At 40.1% G+C, this 24,155-nt stretch overlaps 1 protein-coding gene across 3 annotated transcripts in view; it reads right to left on the bottom strand.

The window, feature by feature from the left end:
- The window catches only part of LOC118883999 (protein-lysine methyltransferase METTL21E), a 132,063-nt gene that overhangs the window by 86,776 nt on the left and 21,132 nt on the right, over positions 1 to 24,155 (bottom strand). The window contains exon 6 of one of the 3 annotated variants that reach the window (XM_036831244.1): positions 21,133 to 21,450. The exons of 1 other annotated variant lie outside the window; for it this stretch is intronic. In XM_036831244.1, the coding sequence (XP_036687139.1) occupies positions 21,441 to 21,450 (10 nt within the window). In that variant the 3' untranslated portion in view covers positions 21,133 to 21,440. Of the gene's footprint in view, positions 1 to 21,132; positions 21,451 to 24,155 lie in introns of those variants that run through there. One more of the 3 variants, XM_036831245.1, reaches the window with a different exon arrangement.

Here is a 24,155-nt window from a genome sequence, read left to right as displayed (position 1 = left end):
ATTAAGGCAAGTATTTATACAATGGCTTCAGAACAATTTTGAAGCTTCTGACCTCTCTGGACCAAAATCCGTCTGTCTTAAGGTTTTGGAAAGTTAGTCAATTCTCATTTTCACACGTGAGATCTGTGTATACAGAGGGTGCATTGCAAACATGCCTAAGGATTTAAATTATATCCTTGTGTTTCCTAGAGAACTTTCTACCACCAAGCCAACCCACTCTTCTGACCCACACCTCCAAGACCTTCTGTATCGGGTCTCTCTCAAGCTGGGAATGTCAGAGGTTAGAGTATGGACTGTTTGAACTTCTCTCTGAGTTATTCTGCTCTCTATGTGCCATCCCACTGAGAGTCAAGGGTCCTGAAAACACCTTTGAGCCCAGATTACATAAGGAGTGTCTGCATGCTTGGAAAGAAAACCAATAGCTGCAAGTCACTGAGAATATCCTATACTCCAGACACTAAGCCTGCCCTGAGAATGTTCCACCACATGAGCCCCTGAAGCCTGTTCAAAGTCAGTGGTGCAAAAATATCCCCAGGGGGATCTTGAACAAGTGCAAAGCCAAAGATGCAAAAGGAAGTTTAGACAGCTTACTTCTGGAAAGTAGAGTTCTCCCACATGGTCCTTTATGTTTTGCTTTCTTTCCACTCATTTGCTCTCGCCATAAATCACCAAAACTCAGTTACGCAGGATGGAAAGAATGCCAAGAACACAACTAGTCTGAGAGAGATCGGGAGTGATGTGAGGAGGCTATAAGGACCAGGGAGGACGTGAGCCCTTATCTTTAGGATTTTTCATAAAAGTGGAGGCAGGGAAGGAAGGCATTCTAAGTGGTTGAAGGCAGGATGAACAAATCTGAAAGACAGGAATTGCCATGGAGTAGTCAAGCAACAGAGAGCACGCCTGCTTCACCAGGTGGAAGGTCTGTGTCGGGGATCATTGGGGTGGTTGGGGCCAGATAGAAAAGGTTCTTGAATGTCAGCCTAAGGGAGCTGGAATTTAGCACACAGAAATGAGAAGTCATTAAAGGCTTTTGAGATCCTGAAAACCACATTTCAGGAAGGCTTATCTGATGATGATGTGCAGAAGAGATTTGGAGGGACAGGGTGCGTTGAGGAAAACTGGAAAATAGGAAGTATCCACGTGCCCTCAGCCAAACCTCTGCCTTTAGCTCCGTTTGGTGACTTGGTGTCAGAGGGAGAAACCCAAGCAGGGGATAAATAAAGAACTTCCCCCATCCATCTCACCGTCTCCCCACTCCCCGGGGCTAATCCCACCCCATCCCCCAGAACAAGCACCCATGGGAGAATCCCAAGTCCAGCTCTGTGCTCCTCCTCTCTTTATTCACTTACTGAAGACGTACAACTAGATAAGGAGAAGCCTTTCCTTTTAAGGGAACTGGATTCTGCTTAGCTGATAAGGACCCTTTAAGGTCGGCAAGTCCCCACCTGGGACAGGGCCAACTAAATAGGTCTGAATTGCCCTGGATAAAAGGCCTCAGTCTACAGACGCTCCTTATCAAAGCTACTAATCTTTCTGAGTATTCTTCAGGCTGTACTCAGCCCTATTGAAGTTTTCTCCCACCTGCTTGCCAAGTTTGAGGTCCAGAATGTTGCCAAATGCCAGGTCAGACTTGCCAGTCTCATTCTAAGGAGAGCACACCTCTCTTTCCAGCGAGACCTGTGCTGACCTCAGCTTGCTTGACCTTATCTTGTCTCTCTAGTACTGCGGGTTTCCAGTGACCATAATGGACCTGACCCACCTTCTCATAGGGGTGCAGTCACCTAAGGAAGGTGCAGCCATCCAGTCATAGGTGGGAAGGTCTGACACACATTGAGAGCAATGGAAGGAAAAAGGAAGCTTCCATCTAAGTATCCTGGATTTCTCCTATCATACCATAGTGAAAGGGCTAAAGTCAAATCATTCTAGAAGATACAATGTACAGATCATTTCCACGGGGTCTTGTGAAAGTCAGAATCATGTCAATGGAATTCAATCTTAAAATGCCTTTGTGGCACTGGTATTAGGTATAAGGCCTAGAAACTCATAGTGATTATGTGCACAGGCAAAAAAAAAAAAAAAAAAAAAAAGAGAGACAATGAAAAAGAGACTTCTTTGCCTTTCTTCTTTCAAAGAGATGTAAATTGGGTCATTGAAGAAAAACTCAGAATGCTGGCTCTCAAGAAATCTTCATCACTAAATTCAGGTCGATACATTTCTTTCCTGTTGTACAAATTTGGAAAGTTTTTTTACAAAATATTTACATCCTAAATGAAGATGAGAGAAGGCAAAGAACAGAAAAATGGAATTGTTAATGAAATGCAATGGAAGATAACAAAGGTACTGAGGGACTTTTTTCTATTTAGGCACCTACATAAAATACTACAGCCTAAAAGTAAGATTTCTATAAGCAAACACAACCCAAAGTCCTGAAAATGCAGATGTGTCTGACAGTGATACACAGGGATGTATGATGGAAGGTCTGAGTTTGTTCTTTCATTAAACAGTTAAACCTTTAATAACAGGAACTTATTAAAGTTTAAGGAGAGATAATTGAGATCAGTCTTGAGGACCAGAATGAGTTTGGCAAGTGGAATAAAAGAAGAGAACATGTCTCATATAGAGAAGAGAATGAATTAAGGCCTAGAAGCATAAAGGGGCAGGAAGCCACTTTCAACTCTTCTTAGCCTGTGTTCATTCCAGTGGAGGTAAATGACTTTTGAAAAGTATAAAGAATGAACAAATGTAAGGAATTTTATAATTGCTGTTATGCTTTGGAAGCTGAATTTGTACAATCTGTATTTCATTCTAGAGATACCAAAAATAGTATAGCATGTAAGTGAAACAAGTCAGAGAAAGACAAATACTGTATGTTATCACTTATATGTGAATCTAAAAAATAATACAAACTACTGTATATGCAAAACAGAAACAAACTCACAAATATAGAAAACAAACTAGTAGTTACCAAAGGGGAGAGGGCCGGGGGGGAGGGGCAAATTAGGGATATGGGATTAACAGGTACAAACTACTATGTATAAAATAGATAATCAAGGAAGAATCAACATTGTGAAAATGACTATACTACCCAAAGCAATTGACAGATTCAATGCAATCCCTATCAAACTACCAATGGAATTTTTCACAGAACTAGAACAAAAAATTTCACAATTTGTATGGAAACACAAACTACCCCAAATAGGCAAAGCAATCTTGAGAAAGAAAAACGGAGCAGGAGGAATCAGGCTCCCTGACTTCAGACTATACTACAAAGCTACAGTAATCAAGACAGTATGGTACTGGCACAAAAACAGAAATATAGATCAATAGAACAGGATAGAAAGCCCAGAGATAAACCCATGTACATATGGTCACCTTATCTTTGATAAAGGAGGCAAGAATATACAATGGAGAAAAGACAGCCTCTTCAATAAATGGTGCTGGGAAAGCTGGACAGCTACATGTAAAAGAATGAAATTAGAACACTCCTTAACACCATACACAAAAATAAACTCAAAATGGATTAAAGACCTAAATGTAAGGCCAGAATTATAAAACTCTTAGAGGAAAACATAGGCAGAACACTCCATAACATAAATCACAGCAAGATCCTTCTTGACCCACCTCTTAGAGACATGGAAATAAAAACAAAAATAAACAAATGGGACCTAATTAAACTTAAAAGCTTTTGCACAGCAAAGGAAACCATAAACAAGATGAAAAGACAACCCTCAGAATGGGAGAAAATGTTTGCAAATGAAGCAACGGACAAAGGATTAATCTCCAAAATATACAAGCAGCTCATGCAGCTCAACATCAAAAAAACCAAAACCCAATCCAAAAATGGGCAGAAGACCTAAATAGACATTTCTCCAGAGAAAATATGTGCTTGACAACAAGCACATGAAAGGATGCTCAACATCACTAATCATTAGAGAAATGCAGTTCAAAACTACAATGAAGTATTACCTCATACCGGTCAGAATGGCCATCATCAAAAAATCTACAAACAATGAATGCTGGAGAGGGTGTGGAGAAAAGGGTATCCTCTTGCACTGTTGGTGGGAATGTAAATTGATACAGCCACTATGGAGAACAGTATGGAGTTTCCTCAAAAAACTAAAAATAGAACTACCATACGACCCAGCATTCCCACTACTGGGCATATACCCTGAGAGAACCATAATTCAAAAAGAGTCATATACCACAGTGTTCACTGCAGCTCTATTTACAATAGCCAGGACATGGAAGCGACCTAAGTGTCCATCGACAGATGAATGGATAAAGAAGATGTGGCACATGTATACAATGGAATATTACTCAGCCATAAAAAGAAACGAAATTGAGTTATTTGTAGCGAGGTGGATGGACCTAGAGACTGTCATACAGAGTGAAGTAAGTAAGAAAGAGAAGAACAAATACCGTATGCTAACACATATATATGGAATCTAAAAAAAAAAAGAAAAAGAAAAAGGTTCTGAAGAACCTAGGGGCAGGATGGGAATAAAGACGCAGACGTAGAGAACGGACTTGAGGACACGGCGAGGGGGAAGGGTAAGCTGGGACGAAGTGAGAGAGTGGCATAGACATATATACACTACCAAACGTAAAATAGATAGCTAGTGGGAAGCAGCCGCATAGCACAGGGAGATCAGCTCAGTGCTTTGTGACGACCTAGAGGGGTGGGATAGGGATCGTAGGAGGGAGATACAGGAGAGGGGAGATATGGGGATATATGTATATGTATAGCTGATTCACTTTGTTATAAAGCAGAAACTAACAAACCATTATAAAGCAAATATACTCCAATAAAGATGATAAATAAATAAATAAATAAATAATAAATCTTACTATCTTCTCACCTGTGAGGTCTGTTCTGATCTTTCCAGGCATGCAATGGTAGTATAGTAGTTCTGCCTTCTCCCTTCTTATAATTTTTGTTTTCTTCCCAAGCAGTGATCACTCCTCTCTCATCTTCTTGCTCTGAGAAGGTTAATTTAGAAATAACTCTTGACGTCTTTTTCCTTTTCCACAAGCATTCTTTCATTCTGGGCTTAATCCTCTTAGCCACTATTCTTTGTCTGTTATGTCTATTCAATAAATATTTGTAAATTTTAAAAAAAATTTTAAATAAATAAATTAAATTAAATAGATAATCAACAGGATATATTGTACAGCACAGGGAATTATAGCTGTTATCCTGTAATAACTTTTAATGGAGTATAATCTGCAAAAATGCTAAATCACTATGCTGTGCAACTGAAACTAACATAATATTATAAATCAACTATACTTTAATTAAAAAAAAATAGTAGGCATATTAGGAGCATTTTCCCTTTGGTAGACCATAGAAAAACTTAGTACCTAGGTATTTGCTCCTGAACAAAAAGAATAAAACAGTGGAAACTTCTCCTTCTTCTGCTCTTTCACCAAGTCATAAATCCCTCCTTAACTGACCTCATGGTCTCTACAGAGAAAAATGGAGAACCACAAAGGAAGAGTAGAAATGCAAAAGAGAAATCTAATAATTTCTTGAAACATTTTTTCTACTACTATCCCCTCCCCTCTGTACAGTGGTTCTTAATGTTGCTAGGTTCTGGATTCTTCCAAGAACTGATGAAAGCTGTGGACCCTCTCCCCAGAAAATTGCACACGTTGGTCAAAGTTCAACCCAAAGAACAGAATCCACTTGGGAATTGTATTTTGTATTTTTCACCCACGACAGAACAGAAAGGCTCCCTGGATGGCAGAAAGTAAGTTAAAAAGCATAGAAAAAGAGTTAATAGAAAACAAGCACAAAAATATCTGCACGCATGTAGCCTATCCAAGGGCTCCCAGCTCAAAACTTTGCCATAGAAACAGAGACCTTAAAACAACAAGCCCAGAACGAGATAAGACAGGGAACAAAGCACTCTTCATTAAGCACCGAAGAAAAACAGAACATGGTTATTCTTTCATGTCAACCTGTCAGCCACCCTGCAAAAGCTGAATTGTAAAACCAACAGGAGAATATAATCATGTGACTTGATCTTCAATTTCCTCATCTGCAAAGTGGGTACAATAATAAAATCCTACCCTATCTACCTGCTGGCATGGCTGTGAAGGTCACCATAGAGAACGTATGTGGAAGAGTTCATAAGCTCTCAAGTGGCTATTATTATTATGTCTGATCCAAGATATAGATCACCTTTAGGGAAATGATAGATACTTCTATAAACCACTTGAAAGGAAAGGCTATTACTACTGAAGTGCTCTAATCAGTTAATAGTAAATAGTGCATTCTAAAATTAGCTGCCTCAACATAAGTCCACTAAATAATATCTGACTGATCAAGTAGCATTTCCACTAACAAATATCTATTAAACACGGGTGAATCTGCAGCAATGTTATTATTGAACCAGTATATATGGAACTCCAGATGCTCCAGAATATTACTCAAAGGAAACAAGCACAGGGAGCTGAAGTTCAGCCTCCTACCGGAAATGCACTTTAAACTCAAGAGATCCCATTGGAACTCACCACCCTCTCCTCTGCCCAAACTTCCTCCCCTCTCCTTTTCATTCTCACCATCCATAGCATCACTATCCACCTGGGCTTTCATCACTTTCATTCCACTTCCCCCTCCTTCGACCCCCATATTCAGTTAAGTAGCAAATCCTGTCATTCAACCACCACTTCAGCCCTTTCAATCCATCGATACTGTTTTTGTCTAGACCGACTTCATCTCTTGAAGAAATGATGGTAGAATCTTTCTAAATGTGAGTTCTTCATATTGGGAGCAGGTAAGTTAGATCAAGCGTTTTAGCTGTGTTGCTCAAATACACTCTAACTTTATGAGTTTTCATTTTGAATGATCTACCGGTGACTGACAGGAGTGTGCTACAAATCTCCCACTGTGATGGCGGATTTGTCAATTTTGCCTCATAATTTTGTTAATTTTTGCTTCTGAAAAATAACCTGCAGAGTTGTTATATTCTTATGCTTCCTCCTGAATTTTTCCTTTTATCAAAATGTAATACAGTCATCCCTCGGTATCCAGTATCCTCAGGGGATGGTTCCAGGACCCCTGTGGATACCAAAATCCACGGACGCTCAAGTCCCTTATATAAAATATTTGCATATAACCTCTACACATCTTCCTGTATACTTTAAATCATATCTAGATTACTTATAATACCTAATACAAGGCAAGTGCTAAGTAAATCGTTGTCAGAGTGCAGCAAATTCAAGTTTTACTTTTTGGAAATTTCTGGAATTTTTTTTCTGAATATTTTCAGTCAGAGGTTGTTTGAACCCACAGATGCAGAACCCACACATACAGAGAGACAACTGTAATCTTCTTTAGCCTTAACAATGTTTTTTACCTTAAGGCCCTTGCTGCTTGCTATTAACATATTTCAACTAGCTTTCTTTTGGTTAGTATTTAGCTGGTATATCTTTCTCTACCATTTAATTTCCAATAGTTGTGACCTTGTATTTTATATCTGTCCCTTGTAACTTACACACAGCTGGCTTAATGTTTTTATTTTTGCCTTCTGATTGTAAAGAATTTTTAATCTATTCCAATAATCTCTGCATAGTAAGTGGGAAATTTAATGTAATTATATTTATTGTGCTTATTTCTGCCATCTTACTGTATGCTTTCTTTTCATCTTTTTTCTACAATGTTTCCTCCTTCCCTGCTTTCTGTTGGTTTCATCAAGTGTTATTTATCCCTTTTCTCTCTTCTATTTATTTGGAACTTACAAGTTCTATTTCTATTCTCTTAGTGTTTAGAGTTTTAGTATTTTGGCAAGTTGTCCCCATTTCTTGGTACACAAAAATAGGGCAGTTCATTTGGGATGATGGGAACGGTATCTAGGCAAAGTATGAGGGCAGAAGTGAGGTCCTCCACGTCCAAGCCTGGCCATACTCATCCTGTGTGATGTTCCACTCTCCTCCCCTCTGTGTGTATAAAAGCCACGTGGCTAAAGGCAGTGGTGTCCCAGACTGGAAGAGACCTGGATTGCTGAGTCATCACTCCAAGGACAATCACCGTGAAATTTCAGGGTTTACCTTAGCATAGTCAAATGCATAATTAAAGTCCAAAGATAATCAGTATATCTAACCTTAGATGATCTTAGAATAATTTAAGTTCAGACACCCCCTTCCCATCTTACACAACTATGCATACTGATTTTACCACCCTTCAAATTCATGGCCATCTTTGTTGTCCTATTCCTATTTACCCACATGCTTGCCGTTCTTTCTTACATCTCATGCCTTTCTTCTGGGTTCAATCTTCTTTTTCCCAAAGTAAATTTATACTGATGTTTTTAATCAGGAGTTTTGTTGGTGGTAAACTACGCAGGCTTTCTTTATCTCTAAACCTCTTTATTTTGCCCTGCCTCTTGAGATATAGTTTAACTGAGTATAAAATTTTTAGTAACTATTGCTTTCCCTTGGCACTTTGAAAATATTATTCCATTACATTCTAGCATCTATTTTTGCTGACGATAAGTCTTATGTCAGTTTAACAGTTATTCTTTTGTAGTTGAGCTATATCTTTTTCTCTGGTTGCTTTTAAGATCTGTTTGCCTTCGGTGTTTTGAAGTTTCATCAGGATGTGTTTAGATGTGGGCTTATTTATTCAACTCAGGATACACCGAATTTCCTAATCTGAAGACATATGCCTATAATCAATTTTTTCAAAGTTTCAGTCACTAAGTCTTCCAGTATTTCCCTTTCCCCTCCTTCTCTTCTTTCACTCTGGAACTTCTACTAGAAATATGTTGGACCTTCTAATTCTATTGTCCACATCTCTAAACTTCTCTTTGTTATATTTCTATCTCAACCTTTCTGTACTGTATTCTTGACAATTTTTTTAGATCAATCTTCCAGTTCACTAATTCTCTCTTCATCTGTTCACTAACACTGTAGCTCTATCTGGACTTTATCTTACCCTCTGAGAATTTTATTTCAAAATCTTTTTTTTTTTAATTTCTAGAAATTCTATTTTGTTCTCTGTCAGATACATCTGGGCCACTCTGATAGTCTTGTTCTCATTTTGATAACTTACACATTTAATCATGCTGTAGTCACTGTCTGATACTTCTATCACCTGGCCTGCTTGGAGACGAAGCTCGTTGTTTGTCTTCCCTGCTGACTCCTTCAGGAAGAACTGTTTTCTACCAGCTTTGAGTCCCAGTTCCACAACTGAATAGGCATGTTATCTTGGGTAAATTACCTAACTAAATTCAGTTTCCTAGTCTGTAAAATGGAATTAGGGACTAAAGCACCTGTTTCAGAGTATTGCTGCAAGTGTTAAATAAGGTCATATGTACATAGCCCTTAGCATAGAGACTCAGCTCTAAAAACATAACTTCTGTTACCAGTGCTCGGCTCTGGATTCTCTCTAGTACCTACCACAATGCCTGCTACTTGTTGTTACTCTGTGAATGTTTGATGAAAAAACAAAAAAGTAGATGAAAAAACTGAAAGTTAAATCAGTTATGGCAAACCTTGCTATAAAGAATTATCCAAATACTAGTACTCCTCGGGCTATAAATGCCTAACTTATAAATACCTCAAACATTCATTCATTCATTCTCTATACAAGAACAACCATTGTTCTAGTGATGCGATAAATGACAATGAATGATACAAAGTGCCTGCTCCCATGGGGTTTGCATTCCAGTGGGGAGGATCTGATTCTAGATAGAGAATTTATTAGATAATTGATTGATAGATAGATACATAGATAGATAGGAAGCAAGAGGGGAGGAAGGAAGGCAATAGTTAATGATTAAGGCTTAGAGAATTAAACTAAAGTGATGCACTGGGAAGTAGTTGGGTTAATACTTTAGATCTGAATGGACTTACGCTATAGTAACACTGAGCTGAGATCTGAAGGATAAGAGAGGACCAGCCATTTGAAGATACGAATCAAAGCATCCAGGCAAATGCAACAATGAATGCAAAGGCTTTTAGGGAGCAGGCTTTGCTCTTTGAAAAATCACAAAGGCTAGTGTGTCTAGAAGGCAGCCACATTAGGGGACGATGGTTTAAGACAAGGTCAGGGAAGTAGACATGGGCCATATTATGCAGGGCTCTGTAAACCACGGTAAGGAATCTGGAGTTTATTTGACCAGTGCTGGGAAGCCATTGGAGAGTTTTGAGCAAGAAAATGTCATCACCTGAGTTCCATTTCCAAAATACCACACTGGCCGATCAATGCTTGAGATGGAGAACTGTTTGAGCAGATGCAAAAAAACAAAACAAAACAAAACAAAAAAACAAACAACAACAACAACAACAACAAAAAATGAAAGCTGGGCAGTTGCATCCTTTTTTCCTGACCCCCAATCTACCCTGAAACTGCTGTCGCTGCCACCACTACCCTACCATCACCACCAGTGTCCACACACAAAGCTCTGGTCTCATAAGGCCATCTGGTGACCAGATTCGGAACTGTTTGATCCTGTAGCCTCTGAAAACACCAACATCCTCCCAGAAAAATCTCCCTAAGTCTTCTAACTTCTCAAGTCAGACTCTTTCCAGTCCTACATTTAAAAACATCTGTTATTCAATTTAGTTATTTTCTTTCTTTTTTTTTTTTTTTACAAATATGAGAGAAATAGGATCTTTTATTATTTTTCACTGTAAGTAAAACAAAGTCTAGACTAGACTCTAATGTCATAATCTTATATGGCTATAATTTTATTAGTGAAATTTAGTATTAATCACAGTAGGTTTCATGGGGGGGGTGGGAAATGAGCCTGAAGTTATTCCTCCCCTTACAAACCACTTACAAACACTTCTAGAACATAACTAAGGGGTAACCAAGATAATTTATGATGTTGCTTTACTAAAAAGTTTTGAAGTCAATCTCCTGTATGTATTTTTAGTTCAGAATGTGGTCCACATGTGTAATCATAACATCTGGAACAGCTGGTATGAGCCGAAAGAAGTTCATGATATTTTTTTTTTTCTTTGCTTAAGATAGTAGCAGTTTGAAAGATGAAGCTTTGTTTCAAAGAGGAACGCTATTTATAACTGGCAGTTGGCAATTGTTAAAGCTAGTTCTGGCTAAAATATATATATGAAACGAGCTTCCCTTTTCAGCGGTGTTAACGGTCAAATCAGAAAACTCTCAACTTTCTCCTGGCTAATAAAAAGCAGCTCTTTTTACATTCATTTAAAAATATTACACCAGGGCCACCAATCCCCTTTTGAGAGTATTTTTCCACTTGCAATAATGTGGCTAATTGCAATGATATAAGGAGACCTACTTTGCTACGCTGATATTTTCTCATCCATCAAATTGAAAGATTTTAAAAGCAATGCTTACTCACTCAACTTTATTCAGGAAACTTTGACACATGATAGCATAAAGAGCTCCTGCTGCTTTGCTAGGCGGAGCTGAAGCAATGAATTTTTACCCCAGACATAATTAGTTGACTCTTACTTTGGGGATGCTTTTGGGTCTTCCAACATCAAAGCGAGACCTGGAAAAGAAGTAGTAAAATTCCTCTTTGTGGGAAAATTAATTAACGTGTGATTTTCAGTATCTGTGAGTGGATGAAAATAAGACAGCTCTGTTGAAAAGCACTGCGGCTCTCGGTAATGATCTTCTTTCTCCCAGCCCAGCCTTCTTGCTATCTTATCCCAAAGTACCTCCTCTCATGGGAATACTCTACGTGAAATGAGTTAGGGGTCTTAGCCCTCTTCTTAGCAGACACTTGTCACAGAATCTTTCACCACCATCGGCAGCAATTAGCACTAATTTGTACCCTGGACAGCCGTGGAACAGGAAGGTCAGTGATGGAGTGAGCGGGCCGAACGAATTACCCTCTCGCCCCTGGAAGTGAACTTATCAGTTCTGTGCGGAGCTGCTATGTTCCTGCTACCACTGCCGGGCCTGCGAGGTGGATGAAGGAGGAATTTAGTGGTGCATGAAGGAGGAATTTAGTGGTGGATGAAGGAGGAATTTATTCTCTGAGGCTGTCCAACAAGAGTACTGGGGAAGGTCAGGTCACGGAGTGGGCCAAACAAAGCTGCTGAATTATGACCACCAAGCAGCCATCACCCCAAATTACCTCACCCCTTCCCATCTCTCCCTGTCGCTTGAAGTTTCTTCCTATAATATTATAAATCCAGTCAAAGCAAGTGCTCTGTCAGCATTTTTCTCTCCCGTCCCAGAGCCCACACTGTTTATACTCATCGCTGCACAACAAGATCACTCGGAGGCTGGGAAGAGACGTCATCATTTGTCTTAGCTTTGCTTCCCTATATATTCATCCTCCCTCATTTCAGGAAACGCAAGGGGGGATGGTGTGAAAATAAGGAAAAGAAGACCTGTGCAAAACTTTCCCTTTGTAGAATAGTCATTCTACTAAGTGCCCTTGTGTTTTGTCATTCTAATATCTTCACCATAGCTACTTTAAGTCAATGGTTTGAGAAATCCTTGAGCGAATTGTCAGGGAGTAATTAATAACTCTTTCCTCAGCTACAAGTAGCCACCAGACGACTTGGCACCACTCATAAGACAGCAGAAGGCAAAGGAATGTTGGCATCCTGCCACCTTATAAAAGTCGCTCCTCCCTTCCACTTAACTCAGATGCCAGCACTTTCCTGAAGGCTGAGAAGAGAGGGACAGAAAAGGGAGCGGGCATTTGATTAACAACATAACAACAGATAAACCAGAGCACCAGCGTATAAGTCAGTGCCCTCCCGTCTTCCTAAAAAGAACAATACGTTTGAAACTCAACCAAAACTATTCAATTTCCACCTTTGTGTTACCTAGAAAACACTTCTTATCTGAGTTTTTAAGCATTCGCTTGGAGAAAAGAACCAAGAAGAAATGGCTGACCTAGAAATAATTCAGCCTTGCAGGGATGCTGGGGCCCAGACATTAACCAAAGCCAAGAGGGACCTTTCAGGACCATTTATAACCAGATCAATATGTCAACTAATCTTGCCCTCAACTCACTCAAGCTTTTGTTGAAATTGAAAGATTAGCCCAGAAAAGAAACTGCCAGAAGAAACGTGTAGGAGACAAATTTGTTCTGCTTAGTCTTCATTTGCCTTCCTCAGAGGAAGCCAGGATGAAGTTAATGAGGTATCTGGTCTGGACATCTTTTATTCTCATCCACTGATGAAACACCTGACAATAGAAAATGTTCCGCAGTGTTTGTGAAATGAAAGAATGGGTAAATACCTGGATGGTCATTTAAAGGCTAGTAAAGGAATAAACTTTATAGCAATTAACTGAGCTCATTCCATTCAGCCAAACTGATGCTCTTGGCTAAAGCCCAGAATTAAAGTGCCTGGAGCAAAATGAAAAACGTGTAACACTAGCTAGAGGGTGATGCTCTTTCATTTATTCAACCAACAAACATTTATCAACAGTTAGGATGTGTCAGCCCCCGCACTAGGCACTTGGACACAAAGATAAAAAGCATCAACTCTGTGTCAGTCAGACTTCAGTTTAGTTGACAGGGTGGAGATGAGAACAAAGAATGACAAAGCAGTGGGGAATCGCTCTCCTCGGTTACATCAGGAGGGTCCCGGGGAAGGGGGCTACCAGCCCTGGGAAGGTGATAGAGGAGGGACATTTGAGCTGGGCCTTTGGAGAGTGAGCAGGAAACCAAGATGGAAAAGGAGGATGGTGTTCCAGGCCGAGGGGGCAGGCAGAAGAGAAGGAAGGGGCTCCTTGGGAAGAGAGAGTAGCTGAGTGTCCAGTTCATAAGGAAAATGAACAGGGTAGAGAAAAAAGGAGGCAGAAAAAGTGGAAAGAGGGAAAGAAAAGTTGTAGGGACTAAGAAAGCATGTGGGGTGGAGTGTGGGTGACCAGGGCCTGTGTGCTACCGAGAAAGAAGTTTGGACTTGAGTCTACAGGCCACAGGGTACCACAAAGGAGTAAAGTAGGTGAGTTAGCTGCTCAGATCAGCTGGAGGACAATTTACCTAATTCGGTTGGCTGAGTCAGTGTTCCTTTGTTCCTGTTCACTTCCTGGGTGTCCTTCTGGAAGTTTTGAATGAGTGAATGTTCGCAGAGAGATTCTTTTTTTTTAGAAAACAACACAGTGTGGAAAATAGGTTGGAGTAAAAGAAAAAGTCAAAAAGACCGCTTATGGCTACTTCAAGGGCAATACTTAGGAGGTAAAACGGATAAGCCTTGATGACTAAATGATCCACGAATTAAGAGAGAAAATAGACTTGAAGATGACTCTGAGGTTTCTAGCACAGCACTGGAATGGTTGAAGAAATGCTTATCAGAAGAAGACTAGAACCTCTATTTTCCACTCCAAATAAGAGGCACTGGGCTCTCAACATAGATTCAAAATTTTCATCACTGTGTTGAACTATTACATGCTTAAAGGCATAGGCCAATGGCAGGTTTCCCACCTGTGCCAGAAAACAGCAAGAAATACTTTGATCCTGACAAGCCTTACAGAGATCAAGAAAAGTATTATCTTAAAATATTGCAGTTTAGCAAAGGTATAGTTTTTGTTTTCTGTGCCTATGGTAAATGAGAAAGCAAAGGCGACGTTTGGAATTAAGGATGAAAATGCATTTCAGTGATAAAGCCCCATGTTCATTCATTGCTAAATTCCTGATTTTAAACACAATCTCAATTTTACCTCCCCTGAGAAAAGCACGCATTTGTTTCCGTATTAAAGTTGGAGCTCAAAAACCTGTGCGAGGTCCAGAAACAACGGACAATGATAGAAAAGTGAACCACGTTTCGTATGAATATGAGACAGACACTGGCAGTGGCTTGTCTGGGCCAGGGTGGCCCCTCCCTCGGTCTTACAGACTTTTGCCTCCTCTGGCCCAGGCCTTGGGGACCCAGACCTGTGCATTATTCATTTTGCCTTTGGCACCCAGAGCACAGGCTTTCAAATATGCGGACAAATGGATGGACATAGCTATGCAAATAGTCTCTTCCCTGTTGTGAAATGTACCTGAAAATCACATTTTCCCAAGCTTCCCCTCAGGCATTTTAAATACTCAAAACCAGGTAAATGTTTCAATTTATGCTGAAGTTTGCAAGTACTCCACTATGTAGGACTCTTACTCAACTCCAAAAGGAGAAGGGTTTTTTTTTTTTTAATTATAAGCCAATTAAGTATAGTTTTGCACAGTAAGGTATTTCATTTGGTATTTGTTCTGTATCAAAGTGACACAGGAAAATTATTACTACTTCCTAGCTGGTTCTAGCCATTGGTTTTATTTTTTGTTCTTCCTCTTTCTTTTCTCTTACAAACCCCGGGAATCAAGGGTAAAACATGTTTTAACAATATTTATGTTACAAATGTAAACACAGGGAAGTCAGAAAATATTTTAATAAGGTTTTCAAAGTCATTATAATTCATCCAAGCTGTTCTCATGCAAAATCCTATATTCTTGTCCTGTTTTCTAACTACATAGTTTACTGAGGAAAGGATAAGTGTGGGTAACCCCTGTTTGCAAAGAGAATCTTCATTTTTAACTTCTGTTGACTCACATTTGTAACCCAGATAAAATGAATGACTGAATTGTTTTACTTATACTCACAGGGAAGGCTTCATTTTTCTTACTCTATTTCTTGGTAACACCTATCAAGATAGCTAACTGAATTAACTATTCATAATCTACTCTACCTCCTCAAAGCCATGTTCTACTTCCCCTTTGATTTACTATCTGAAACATACCAAAGATGACCTGAAGCATGAGTGAATTTAAATCCCATATGAATTAGTGCCAGCTTTTGTATTTTGCCTTTACATTCAAGAAGAGCTTTTTTCTGACTTCTCATATAGAGACGGAAGAAAACAAAAAGATGGGTCAAACTAAGCCGCCTGCAGAGCGCCCTTTAGTAAAAGACCGAGGATGCTGTCTTCCAACCTGGGTCTGCCCGGACAGGATTTGTTAGGGGAAAAGAAACTCCTCTTCCTGAGCCCTGCACAAAACATTTTAAGGATCTAACTCCCAATGCAACAGATTTCTTGACATCTAATCACAGCTGCCTGGTTGTGTTGCTGATATTCTATTAAAATTCCAAATCAGCTTATTAGTGTATGCACTTCTGTGAATAAAAACAGGAATTCTAAAAAAAAAAAAAAAAAAAAAAAAACAGGAATTCTAACAGAACCCTCCTTAAGTCAGTAACAAAGCTGGAAACCATCAAGATGGTAAGTCACTAAAACCTGGAGAATTCATTTTTAAATTGCTATCAAAGGAAAGAAAAACCAAAAGTGTGGCAGTCATTCAATGTAGCAACAGCCTCTCCTAATAAAAACCAACATGCCATGGGTGTAGATATTGACCAAGACAAAGGGGCAAAGTTATGTCTATTAAAGATTTTTCATCTAAGTGGCCATTTGACAAACCTTAGCATTGTGAGAACGTTAGGTAAATTTAAGGTTTCACTTTGTATGGCCTGTTTCCACAAAAGATTTGAAATCGTTCAAAACAAGATAGTATGGTAAGATGATCTATCGAGAGAAATAATTTCTCTAGAAGGAATTGAAGTTAGAAAATAAAAGCTTTTCCCCAATGACACTGGGAGGCCCTACGTGCTGCTTTAAAGCTGCATTGTCAATGGAAATGTGGCTATGAGTGGTGCCTACAAAGAACTAGATGCAGAGCGCAGACCCCTGGGAACACTGGCAAGGGCTTCCATGACCCCCTAGGAGAGGTAGTCACTTCCACAATCCAGCAGGAGAAGCAAAGCCCCACAGATGGTGAAAACGCACTGTATACTTAAATAGTAACAGTATCAGCTGCCCTGGACCAAAAACTCTTCCCACTTTTTCCAGACCAAGCAAGCCTCTGGAGTTCTTGAACAATACAAAGAGTAGAGCCATCCTAAGATTAATACAATGTTCTTCCGCTAACCCTAAAGATTGAGAATACCAGTGTGTTCTTAATCTTTTTTTTAAAGTGAGAAGTATCATTTTTTTAACACCAATATTGTGGTTCATCTCTGTTCTCATAGTGAAATATAAACAGACCTAGGAAATTCAACTCAAATAAAAAGTGGACTAAATATGCCAACTCTAGTGGCCAAGATGGCTGTCTTTGGCTCGATGCTATTTTGAAATGATCAAGTGGCATTGAATGGTAAGTAGGATTTCTTTTAAAAGGGAAAGTTCCAAAGCAGGTTTATTACTATGACTTAACTTGAGCTTTCTGAAGAAAACACAAATGGTTTTAAGAAAATATTGAACGTGGCTTTCAAATTCCCTAAATGAATCTACACATATAGGAAAAAAATGTCTAACGTCAGATACGAAGATCACATTCCTTCTTGACCCTTCAGCTAGGAGCCAAGTTCAGGTAGGTACTTACAATTTCCCATCTCCTTCAGATGGATGACCGCTCCCTACCTATTACTCAACCCTAGCACGGGCTTGAGTAATTTCATCAGTTAGCAAAAGGGAAACATTGGACTCTGACCTTGCAAAGCAAATAATTCTTTGAGTTTATGGCGGATAGGAATTTCTGCAGGAAATCCCATACTCTCCCTGGGTGGGCCCAGACACGTACAGCAATGCATTTCACTACTACAATTCCTACAGACCTGAAGTCTAAAGTCAGATTCCTAGAAGCAAGATTCCTTGATTCCTTCCATATCTATGAAGTACAGCCACTGCCTGCATTCCATTGTTAAAGTATTATGTTCAGAAAAAGTGCTTTCCATCTAGGTCAGACCACCTCTGTAGCACTGCCTCAAGTCTTGAAGACCACAATTTAAGAGGAGATATTGAGTAATTGGAGTATGTCCAAGGAATATAATCAAGATTCTCCAAGTAATGGCAAATGGCAGATGATTGAAAAAGAACTGGAAATGTCTGGCTTGAAAAGGACAGACTGTCTCATACTTCTCTCATTGCAGTTTTATAGAAAAGACTTGTTTTGTGTAGAGAGGCTTATTTTTTGTTATACCTAAGAGGCAAGCAAATTTCAGTTCCATATAAGTACTTTCTCATAATTAGAATATACTGCATTTTCAGAAGATGATTTCACACTAAATAAGAGGTTGGACTCCTAACCTCGAAATTCCAGGTTCCTAATAGTCTATATAGTTGGTTAGTTCTTCTTAAAAAAAATATTTTTTTTTTGGCATGAGAATTTCTGAATCATTTCTGGAGTCAATAGGTTCTTCTAAAGCAACTCAGTCAGACAAAAACACTTGATTTGATGCCAGTAGGTACAATTCCCATTACCTTACAGATGGGGTAGTAGGTAAAACCAAGAAAGCATGGACTTCAACGTTTGACTTAAGTTCAAATCCTACTACACCATTTGTAGCCTGTTGTGACCTAGGTTACCTAGCTTAACCTCACTAAGCTTTAATTTCCTCATCTGTAAAATGGGATAATACTATTTACGTACAAGACCGTCGTAAGAATTAAATGAGATAATGAATATAGGGAGCTTAGCAAAGTCCCTGGCTCAAAGAAACCCTTCAATAGAGGGCAGCTGTGATATCAGACAACTCACAGCCCTTCATTGCCCCTGCACCCCAAGCACTGCACTGTTTGAAGATTTTCCACATGCATCCTAGACATCCACGTACAGAGGAAGGTGGGTGGGGAAAGGGAAGAACAAAAAGTTTTGTATGCCTCATCCATACACAAAGAAATACCTCTGAACGCACACACATTTCTTCTTAAAAACTTTTTACTTTGGTATAACTGTGGATTCACATGCAGTAATAAGAAATAATACAGAGACATCTGATGTAGTCTTTATACATTATACGCCTTTTAATGTCATGTTATTTTCTCATGATGTTAGGCATTGTCGTCCGGTATTTTCCCTCCATCTAACGTATTGACGCAAAAAGTGGAAATAATAAATGTTGCTGAAAGCACTGAGAACCTGGGTGAGCGCCCTCCCTTGGGGCCTGTGGGTCACTGCTTTTCCCTTCTCTCGACACATTTGGCCCCCAGCTGAGTCTTCCTTTCTAGGTAACACCTGCCCACTGCTTTGTGGACACACAGTCCCTGTTCTAGGAGACTGAACTTCCTGGGTTCTTGGAAAATGGTGTTTTTGTGGCTTGTTGAGCAAAGGGTGTGGTTTGTGTTGAACATGGTAATATTCCAATTTCTATTGATTAATCAATTAATATCCCAGTACTGAGGTGAGGTGGTATGTTTTCTTTCTTCCCACAACAATTAATTAATCTGTATTGGCTGAGTCCCAGGGAAAATGTATCCTAGGATATATCTGAGGTTGGTTTCAATACAGTTGGGGGCTTTCAGGTGGAAAATTCTCCATTTAGCAATTACATGCAATGAGAAAACTCGGAATTCATAAGTGATTCAGTAACTCACAAGCCATGAGAGTGCAATAAAAGCCACAGAGGGACAACCTGAGCCGGATTCGTCACCTACACCAAACCAATACTTCTCCCCAAATGGCTAATCAACAGGATCTTGCAGGGAGATTTTTAAAAATACAGATTCCTGTACCAAAATGCACCCCTACCAACCCCTGAGGGTTCCAACCCAGTGGGTAAAGACAGGGCCAGGGAAACAGTATTTTCTCTAAAGTTTCACAGGGGTTCTGACTGCCAGCCAGGGCTGAGAACCTCCGCTCTGAGCCAGCAGATCAACACGATGCCTGTGCACTCGTATTAGGAAAGAGAAAAGGAATGCTTCCCTCCAACCCCACTTTCAGAATATTCCAGTTGCTTTTATTTTTAAATATTTTTTACAGTGATGATGAGGAATTCCAGTTTTTCAAATTACTTCACGGAGATCATCTAGTTGGAGGTATGACTAGGCCAGTTTCATGGAAGAATGTGGCTCTAATTCATCACAAATTTGAAAAGAGAAAAAAATGCTACACCCCATTGCCAGAATATTTCACTTGTGGCAATAAAAAAAAAAATCTCACCAATGCCAACATCTTCTAGCTTATTGGGCAGGTGGTGAAGGTAGGTGACAAATGGGGTGCTTGCCCAGATACCTACCTACTGCAGTGAAACCAACAACTGCCTCACCCCAGGCCTGACAAACTCCTTTGCACCACAACAAACCCTACCCCAAATGCTGTCACTCTTGTGTATATCAGAACTTTCCCTCTAAAAAGACAATACAAGAGTTGGGAGTCAAATCTCTGGTGCTAGGAGCATCTACACATATTTTAATTAAGAGCCCATTTGAATATGGAGCTATTACACACTGTAGCAATAAAATTAAACATTGTCACTGTCTGTTCTTTAATAGCTTACAAGCATTTTATATTCAGAGTCCCCAAGCTAGAGTTTCAAGAAATATCCCTTTAGTCTTTGACTGTGAAACAATCTCCATATAATTTTCCATACTCCCCTTCCACCTCACAGACTATTTATAACCACACTTAATGAGCTAGACTCAAAATGAACATAAATGTTGCATCAACATAAAAGAACATTAAGGGCAAGCAAAAAGGTTAGTCTGTATCATACCATGCTGATAAAGTTGTCTTTCCAACAACTTAGAAAGGATAGAGCCCACAGGAATGTATGTAGGGGGTTCATGGAAGGTCCCACAGGGAAAAGTGTTCATTCGAGGAAGAGGGTGCATTTTAAGATGTGAATGATCGGACACAGAATAGGCGAAAGGGCGCATCTCCCTGATATGCCAAAATGCCCTCGTTTCAAATGATCAACACTCAAGGTTGAAGTGTCCTGTATGACAACAGCAGTTCTCAAAGTGTGGTCCCCAGGCCAGAGAACCTGTTAGAGATGCACATTCTCAGGCCCCACTCCAGATCTGCTGAATCAGAAACTCTGGGGTTGGGACCCATCTAGTTGTGTTTACCAAGCTCTCCAGTGATTCTGAGCCACTGTACTACAAGAAATGAAAATATGGCCAGATATTTACACTCTTCCCTCTCCTCCCCCCCCCCCCACACGTACACAAACACACACACATGCAGCCATGAACATGTGTATAGTGTTCAAATAACGGGAAACCAGCCCTTGTTTTCCCTTTTCTTGGAGACTATTTCATTTCGTGTGCACTGCGCTGAGGCAGGGGTGGAATTTAAACAATCCCTAATGAAGGCAGACGGCACCAGGTATTTATCACATTTTACTGTGCTGTATTTACCCCTTACCGCTTTGGGTACATTTGCATATAATCTTTCATAATTCAATTCACTTGTTTAAATCATGTCTTTTATTTTCACTTATTTATTCAGATAGGGAAGTTCATTTTACAGATCACTGGGGCCTCCCAGTGGCAATGTTTGGTAATTTCAGACTCGGATTTAATTCCCCGAGCTTTGAGGGAATGGTATCCAAATCCTTAGCCTTTCACCTAGTTGGTAGAAGCAAAAGATAGAATCAATGCACACTTTTTATCTGAAGTGGATTTCACGGGCATTCGAGCTGACACGTCCTCAGATGCTGGCTTCCACTTCTTGCACCTATCAGACTCCACGTTCAGGCACTTGCTGAGTAGAGAGGTCGGTCAGCGGCCTTCAGTATCTGCTGGTCAGTGCACACACCAACCAGGAATATATGTAATAAATAAAGAGAGAAGCTTATCCTGCGATTCCTTTTCCTCAGTAATGTTGAGGTTTTCTCTCTAGTTTCCTCCCTACCATCCCGCCTTGGAAGTTGTCACTGCCCCGGGTAGCCAAGTCCTGCCGGAAGTTTACATACATCCTTCTCTGTTTTCTGGAACATTCTGTGCTCTGGCTCGCGTCGCCCTCCAGCGGCGATGGCCAGGGTCCTCCGAGCGGGGCCCTCAGGGACAGCCCCTGACAGCTGCCCTGTGCTGACGTCACGGCAGCAGGCCCCCAGCCCGGCCCCGCCCGCATCGCCTTACATCCCGTCAGTCACCGGTCCAGGCCTCCCGCCACGGTGTGAGGCTTACTCAGCAGTATCAGTATCGCCCTCCCGGAACCGCGGGGCCTGTCAACGCATAAACCTCAGGCTGATGGACACCCTTGGCCGTTTCCACTTAGCCAAGTACTTTGGTGCCCTTCCAGTCTCCCCGGCACAGCCCCGGTGCCCTCTGCTTGGGCTGCAGAAGGCCACGCTGCCTGAGTCAGTTCTGCCCTCGCCTGGGAAGATTGCTGAAAACGTGGTTTCCTGGACTGGGGTGCTCCCGTCACCCCGCGGCTTAGCTCCATGCTGATGCAGTGAGCCTTCCCACCTAGCAACAGCCCTGTAAACACCCGCGTCACTGACAGATCGGGTGATGTTCTAAAGGTCAGCCCCGCCCCCTTGGCCTTTCCCGCTGAGAAGTCACCTGAGGGCATCCACTGCTTTCACTTCATTCGGCCTGAGCTGTTTCAAGATCACTACCTATCTTTAAATAAATTAATCTAATATTTGTCCGATTTCTTTTTTTTTTTTTGCAAAGAAAAGTTTATTTAAATCTTTGTTTATACACTCATTCTCTTAGTGATTTACTGTTCACAATGCAGATACATAGCAATAGTATCCCACTTAGGCTAATTTGTACAAATAAAGACAGTATTCACTAAATTCCGAGCAATTCGTGAATTGCTCCGAATTAGCTAGAATAAAATTCAAATTCAGGATTTTCTTGCAAGGCTCAGAGTGGAAAATGGACACAGGGCAGTACTTGAAAAGAGCACAAGCTTTGGTGCCTTAGAGACCGAGGTTCCAATCCCAACCGGACACACATCAGAGAAGCTGCTCACCCCCACTGAGCCTCAGTTTCTTCATGTGTAAAATGGGCTAATACCTCCAGGGTATTAGAGGTATTCAGTGAGCTCTATGTAAAATATCTAAAACAGAGACCAAAGCTGTGAGTATTCCGTAAATGGAGTTGTTTCAGCAAGGATTATTAGAAGCTACAATTTTTCCAGCGAGTGGTTCAAGGGGGTTACTCTCGGCTGCCCAGAAAGCGCCCCTGTCTCCATCTCCTTTCCCAGCTACAGGTTATTTCTCCAGGAAGTCCTCACTGACGCCCTGGTTGTGGATTAGGTCCCCTCCTATCAGCACACCTGACACTGCACTGAAAACACGTCTGTTCCCCCCTCCATGCATTGACTTCGCTGCATCTGCCCATTTGCACTGAACTTGAAGCCGCCAGGAGGACTGCCCCATCCACCTTGTTCACTGTGTGTCTACAGCCCCTGCTTGGCATATTGTGGGGTTTCAGTAAATACTGAATGAATGAATGAATGAATGAAGACAGCCATTGGATGGCTACCTAGAGAAGAAAAATAAAATATCAGGAAAGTAAAAGGTATTTACATTAGTTATTTTGCATTCTTATAACTGCCTTTAAGTCTCCTTGAATTACCTTCAAAAAAATATGAAATCTGTTCCCAGCAGCTCTAGCACTTTGCTCCCCCTACCCCAAGAATGCTGCACATTCTTATTATATTATATTTATTAGAATAATGGTATAATTATTCCAACTAATTATAATCATTAGAATTATTCCTCAATTCCTCTTTTGAATACATGATTATAAAATGTGTTTATCATGTTTGACACCCTTCTCATTCTTAAACTGACGACATATTAATCACAGAGATCCTAAGGAAGAAGGAAATCCTTGATAGAAAAGTGTTAATAATTTACTAGTTGCAAACTGTACTTTTACCTCTGAACACCAGGTGGGTAAAAAACATTACTCATGTTTTTTAATCTAAGAATTTCTTACATTTTTATGGCCTGTTCTTGGGGCTTATTTATGATGGTTTGGGACAAAGAGACCACCTTTACCATTATGATTTATACTCTTCCAACAAAGGAAACACAGAAAGAGATAAGAAACCCAAATTAAACCATGGCACCAGATAAGAAAACCCAAATTAAATCATCACACACACACACACATAAAATCCAGTGAAGGTAAGGGGTGACTGATAATTTAAAATCAAAACAAAGAAGAGTATAGACATACAGACTGTGGACAATGAAAAATGGAAATTTTCGAAAGCTTAAGCTACAAAATCTAGCACTTACCAAATAAAAAACTTTCAGATGCCTTGTGTCCTGTATTTGTGGCATTATGAAATAATGCCTAGCCATTAAAGTATTTTTATATGCCTTATTTTAGTTTTACTCAGTTTGTGCTTTTGTTTAGAAAACCTAACAATACATTTTGGTATGCTAAAGTGTTAGTGATTAGCAGCAGATAGCCAACATTTTCCTATTTTTTTTCTATTAATGCCATTTATCGAAAAATTGACCTGGACATCTGTTTT

This window comes from Balaenoptera musculus, chromosome 18, assembly GCF_009873245.2.
Source record: "Balaenoptera musculus isolate JJ_BM4_2016_0621 chromosome 18, mBalMus1.pri.v3, whole genome shotgun sequence".
Taxonomy (NCBI): Eukaryota; Metazoa; Chordata; class Mammalia; order Artiodactyla; family Balaenopteridae; genus Balaenoptera; species Balaenoptera musculus.
Note: the sequence above shows the minus strand (reverse complement) of the source record. Positions and strands in the feature narration are given on the sequence as shown.